Below are 6,657 nucleotides of genomic sequence, written 5' to 3'. Positions count from 1 at the left end.
TTGCAGGGTTGCGTCATATTCTGAGGTGCATCATTTTTATTCATTTTGAGGTATACTGAATCTGTTTTTTTTTTGTGAGTGAGATGAATTAATGCATATTCATATTTATTTTAGAACTACAGTAACATCTTCTGATTTCTCTCAACATGGGGACAGGAGAGCTGTCAATCAATAAATTGGGAAAAAAAAAGTAACTTGCGTTACTTATTTGAAAAAGTAACTCAGATATTCTCTTGTAAATTAAAAAGTAATGCGTTACTTTACTAGTTGAAAAAAGTAATCTGATTACGTAACTTGTGTTACTTGTAATGCGTTACCCCCAACACTGCTCACTGATATGACTAAAAGCATGTTTTTATTTGAAAAGCAGTAAATCATGGTCATATTGTACTAGGCAAGACAATTTTATAAACACTCTCATAATTTTGCATGGAATGCTAATCACTGGTGTTTTGAGGAATCTACAGAGGAGGCCATTGCTATGGTGCAAAAGCTGGGTCTGCTGAGGAGGATTGGAGTGTCATGATTCACATTACAAACTGACAGCAGCTGAATTATAGCTCCAGATGTGCCTAAAACATTTCAAAGACTCCACGCTTAAAGATACAGACTGCCAACTGATACTACCTGACCTACTGTGCACAACAAAGGTCCTGCTGGAGAACAAGATATTCCAACTTCTTTGAGGCAATGATACCTTCATGACTACCTACAGGTCTTGAGGTACATATTCACAAAAGATGTGTTGAATAGAGCCAGGGTTGTCACTAACATTCACAGGACCTGGCTTTGATATTTTTAAAATCTTTTTCTATGGCTCAATAGACAATACTATTCAAGATCTTAGTGGGCCCTTTTATCACAGGGTCTGGGATGATACAGATACAGTACACTGCAGGCTACATCGCACACATTAACCCATCAAATATGGTAAACGAACGCTCAAACATGCTTGCTTGATATACAAGATCCAATGAGGTTTGTTCTTGCTCATCAAACAATTACTATAATGCTGCTGTTGACCATATTTGATGTGCTCTATGTACAGTATGTGCAATGTTTATTTCAATGTTTATTTTTGAATAACAGTTTAATTTCAAGCTCAAAAAATTTAATCTGTTCCTCATATGAAGCGATCATGTGTCTTAGATTTAACCGTTTGACATGAATTTATTTTACAATGTCTTTATGAATTTTCTGAAGCTTGAAATTTTGGTGGAATGGACTTTCAATGAAGGGACAGAAATCTCTAAGGGTTTCATTAAAAAATATCTTTATCTTGGGTTTGGAAAGGCAAATGGATGAGTAAATGATGACTTTTGATGAATGATGAATTTAAATTTTAGGGTGAACTATCACTGAAAAGGTGATAAGCAAAATAATGTATCCACACAAATAAAAGTGGTGGGTCATTTGAATATAGTAGCAGCAGTATACAGCATTATTTATGTGCCACAGCAGAGTGTGTGTGTGTGTGTGTGTGTGTGTGTGTGTGTGTGTGTGTGTGTGTGTGTGTGTGTGTGTGTGTGCGCGCGCGTTCTTTATTATTATTATTTTTGCCATTATTATATTTGAGATTTAAGAAATAAGAAATTAGAGGGAGAGAAAGGGACAAGCATTCCCATGAGAATATTCTAACAGGCAGCACGGTTGAGTTTCTCAGTGAGGTGTGGATCTGGCATGACAGTGGTGGCAAGACACATTGTATGGGCGAGCCCGGTCTCATGAAAATACGTATAAATATAAGTCAAATAAAAACGAACCCTCGTGGTATTGATACGCAAAAATGGACTTTGGCGTGTATATTCTACGCACGTGTTTGGCATGCATATAATATGCAGTTTTCGCGTGCATATGATACGAAATTTGTTAGCGTGCATATGATACGCAGTTTTCGCGTACATATGATACGCATCTACCCCACAACCCTAATCCTACACATCGCATAGCATATACACGCCAAAGTCCATTTTTGCGTATCAATACCACGAGTTTTCGTTTTTATTTGGTGTACTATTTATACGCACTTTCATGAGATCGCGTTATATGGGCAAACTACAGTGGGTTAATAATACTTGAGACTGGCCAATGCAATAGAGAGTAACAGATGAATAAGACCAATACCTGCCTGTTCTTACTGATGTACAAATTCAGATAAAGTTTTATGCCTACTCCTGCACAGGAAGCTTGAAGAATCACAGGAAAGAAGCAGTAGCCCATTTCCATACCGACTAGACCATTGCACTCTGGGATATGGGTCAAATTGTATATAATATTGATTGAATGTGTTTTCGGTGGATACATTGTTCCACCATGTTAATTCAAATCAGATTAAAGTTTGATTATTACTGTTCAAGCATGTGTTGAGGAAACACTAGACACCCAAAGAAACCTTTAAAACATGTCACACAGCAAATTTCACTGTGAAAGTCGGAAGACACAGACACCCCTGCCCCCACAGACACCCAGATCCTGTTTGCACCAGGACATGCATCTCAAATATGTCTCCTGTGACCACTTGTGATCAGATTTCAAAAGGAGGGTCTCAGATTTCAACAATACATGATTTTGTGACTAGATACATCACTCACAATGTCAAGAGTGTTAATGCAGGTGGATAAAATGAAAACAAAATAAAAAAAATAATAAGAAGAAGAAAAACACTAAAAGTTGGTGCATGTCACATTTCAGGTTGAATGCTCATTGTTATTTTTTTTAGGTGAGTACCTGCATTACATGAACTCAGGTCACTGGATGTTCTGTGAAGCCTCGTGCATGTATATGTATGGGTTTGTCAGAGAATGTTTCAATTGGATGTTTATTTATTTTAAGTTCTGCACACATCAAGGCCGTTTAAAACCCTTAGCACAGTGGTTCATTGACAGGTGTAGCAGTGCTTCACTCTTGTCCAGGATGCATTTTACAGTTGAATCAGTAAAATTGGTGGATACCATTCTGTTTAACTAAATCTTTCAAAACAAAAAGAAAAGAAAGTGCTGCAATGTACTTATGAAACAACTCCCATGAAAGCACTACCAGCTCAGACTGCTTCAGTGAAGTACTGGCAAGTCAAAACCAATCAATTACTGGTGCCAAGCTGAGGGCTCAGGTTCAATAAGAGCTTAGATCTTAAAATTACATTCAGCCAAGTTCTGCCCCCTGAGTTAAGGTCTGGGCACACTTGCTGAATAGTGTTTCCCACTATTTGTACAGGTTCTCTGTAACAACAGGATCATTTCACAAAGAGTAACACAGAAAAAATGAGACTCCAGAGTAATCTGACAATACCTCCCTAATATGCTGAACACAATTACATGTTAATATTCCACACCTTTGACTGAGACATTAGAGAAAAAAAACTGCATTGATAAATAATACTTTTAATATCAGTAAGAAATATTATTTTAGATGGAGATATTTGTAATATAGAAAAAAACTTAACATAAAAAATATATATTTAATTTTTTTTTTTTTTTTAAATCAGGACATTTGACATATTCATGTATCCCACTTGACATGCTACTGTTTTTCTGCATTTGTGTTTTCAAGAGATAAAATGTAAAAAAAAAAAAACATTTACTTATAATCTTCTACTATAATCTACAATAAAAAGTCATTCAAAGCTCATGTGAACTTATTTCTTAAAAGAAGATATTTAGCAGAATGTCCTTGAAACTGTGTAATGTTCCTGGTCCTCACCCACTTTCATTGTAAGCAAAAAGTGCAGCTTCCTTTTGTGTTCCATGCAAAAATAAAAGCCAAAGCCCCATGGGTTTGAACAACAGGAGAGTAAGTAAAAAGATCAGAAGGACAGAAATTACAATTTTAATTTTGGTTGAGCTTTCTCTTCAATATTTATAAAACTCAATAACTTTTTAGATTAATTTAAACTCAGGTGAAACAACCAGGTAAAGTGAATGAGGTATCCACTAACAAAGTAGCCATTGACTGTTTGCTAAGAGAATCTGTTTTTCAAGTGCCCTGTTATTAGCAGCAGTATGCATTTTATTAGTGAGCACACACACAGAATAAGAATGAAGTCACTTTTCAGGTTTATGCTTCTCATTTCCATCTTGTGTTTGACTGTCACTTAGTCGCAAGAGAAATGTTAAAGTGCCATACAAACACACACACTGCCTACATTACCAAATAGCGGCTCCATCCTGCCAGCTATGACAAGCCAAGGAATTCTACATCAATGCTACACTCCCCCATAACACACACCCTGCCCTGCCTTGGCCTGCAGTAATGTGAATCACCTCCACACATACACACACCTGTAGGGCATGTGGTACTGTCTAGCAGATTTGTTGTGTTCCAACACAGCCAGCCAGTCTGCCAAGCCCAAGATACACACTGAGGATATGAGTCAGAGCACACACACACAAACTAAATAAGTGACTTTCATACACTAGGTGTGGTTTGAAATATTTGAAATACTTACTCATCAAACTTGGCATGGTGTATTGTTGGCTTTTGTATGATCAACAGCATGTGGTGTTCTGCTGCTTTGGATTAAAGAATGTGCTAAATAACTAAATGCAAATGTAAATCTAACACATCAATGTCACACTAAAACTCTACATCAGTCACTTGCACAACTGGTAGACTCACTCTCTGCAGGACAAACATGAGGTCAATCCTGGGAGTCTCTCTCCCGTGCTGCCAGGGTTGATGGCAGTAGGAGGTTCAGGAATGAGTTACAGGCTTCTGCACGCATTCTTTCACTATAGTGTGCTAGGCTTGAAATTTCTAATGCGTGTCTGATGCTGCCAAGGCAACATGGGTGTGTTTTTTAGTGAACCACCAAACAATATCAAATTGTCATTACCGAGAATTCAATCAAATGTGTTCTAGAAACACTTTCGTCTACGTATCTCAAATAACCTTAAGTACTAAGGATCCCACCTACAATCTAATCCTTGCAGTGTTTGAGGTCAAAGAGGTTTAAAATTAAAGGACGAAGGAGACCAGACACATCCAGCGAGGAAGAAGAAGGAGACCAGACATCTCTAATGAGCTCCATGAAGCTAAATATGCATGCAGAAGCGTCAAAACATACCTAACCAGCATATGCTGGTTTTTTCAACAGGCTGGGTGGATAAAGTCATGCCCTGAAATTACATAAAAATAATTCTCCCAGAGTCATTACTTACTCTACCTCATATTGTTCCAAATTCGTATTACTTAACATTTTGAATAGGCCATCTTTTCCATGGAATTTCAACAGTGTCAACCCTCAAAAGCACAAAAAGCTGACCAAAAAGTGTCATACAGCTTTGCCTAGGAAACAAACTCAAATTAATGGCATTATTTGCTAATAATCTTCAACATATAGCAAGTCGCGAGAAACAAATCGCTTTGAATCATTCAGACCCTTAATTAGACCTAGAGATTCGTTTAAAACATCCAACTAATGTGAATTGTTCACGTTGCTACTTCTCTCGTGAACGAGTTAGGGAGGGGAGGATGTTAAAGTTATCAGCGAATAATAAATTAAATTTCAGTCTTTTGTTTACATAATCACTGTCGTGCTGCTTGGAATATAGCGCGCGAACACGCTGCGATACTATTTTGGTGATGCTGCGCCTTTTTTTGAAAGTTATCTTCAGTCAGCATTGTAATTGCATGGAAAAGTCATTCTTTGAAACTTCTCCTTTTGTTTTCCGCAGAAGAAAGATATCATATGGGTTTAAAAAGACATGAGGGTGAGTAAATTATGACAAGAGTTTCATTTTTGGTTGAACTAATTCTTTAAGGGTCACATTATCTAATGCACTTGCTTGGATGTGGTGCAGACGTGCAGTGCATGGGGGCGCATATGTCTTGAGGCTTAAATGTAAGGTCAGGTGTGGATTTCCTATCAGGAAAACATTAATATGTACATAGGATTTACATTGGTGTATACTGCCAAACAGAATCCAGCTATATACCATTAGATGTAGCCTAGTTCATATCACAAAAAAAATGCCCTACAACCAAAATGTTCAAAAACAAAAAATGTTTTACGACCAAAGTACCTAGATTCAAACTGCTGCAACTGTGAAATAAGCTCCACAAGAAAGCCACGATACCTGGGCTCCACAGAGGATAAAATAAATGCTTACATTCTTTTATCAGCTGGTTTGAGTTGTCGGTGCATGGCAAGGGAGAAACCGAACAAGCTGTTGGCATCTCCCGTTTTCCTGATAACATAGTCTGTGTCCAGGTTGAAGGCAGAGATCAGCGTCCATCCCAGCAAACTGAGAAGCGGTAAAGTCAATGTCCTGTAAGATCCCATAGCGCTGTTGGGTTGAGTTCGTGTCGGGTTCGTGCTTTAGAGATGAGACTGCAGCCCGCTTCTGTTGGGTTTGTGGATGTTTATAAGGGAGGAATTACGTCCCTCCTCCACCCTCGATCGACCCTGCCTCTACCTACCGGGACTAATAACGTTTTTTTTGTTGTTGTTTTTTTGTTGTTGTCTCATTCATTTCTCTAACCTATGATAAGCCTACCAGTTGGTTTGTGGGTAAAATTGTATTTACAGAATGAGAGTTTTCTACATCAAAACCCAAAGCAAGGGAAGACAAGGGAGAAACACATTTTGTAATAGGCTACATGCCTGTAACTGTTCGTATTTTTCTAAAATCACATTCCTATATTTATTTGCTTATATTT

General features: G+C 37.7%; 1 protein-coding gene across 1 annotated transcript in view; it reads right to left on the bottom strand.

The window, feature by feature from the left end:
- Nucleotides 1-6,354, bottom strand: part of LOC107699097 (integrin alpha-6-like) — a 28,135-nt gene extending 21,781 nt beyond the window's left edge. Inside the window, exon 1 of the mRNA XM_016500266.1 lies at nt 6,108-6,354. Within this exon, the coding sequence (XP_016355752.1) occupies nt 6,108-6,280 (173 nt within the window). The 5' untranslated portion in view covers nt 6,281-6,354. The remainder of the gene's footprint in view (nt 1-6,107) is intronic.
- Between the last annotated feature and the right edge of the window lie 303 nt (nt 6,355-6,657).

The sequence above is a fragment of the Sinocyclocheilus anshuiensis genome, unplaced genomic scaffold (assembly GCF_001515605.1).
Source record: "Sinocyclocheilus anshuiensis isolate Anshui unplaced genomic scaffold, SAMN03320099.WGS_v1.1 scaffold94, whole genome shotgun sequence".
In the NCBI taxonomy this organism is placed as follows: Eukaryota; Metazoa; Chordata; class Actinopteri; order Cypriniformes; family Cyprinidae; genus Sinocyclocheilus; species Sinocyclocheilus anshuiensis.
The sequence above is the reverse complement of the archived record's forward strand: the minus strand, read 5'-3'. Positions and strand labels throughout refer to the sequence as shown.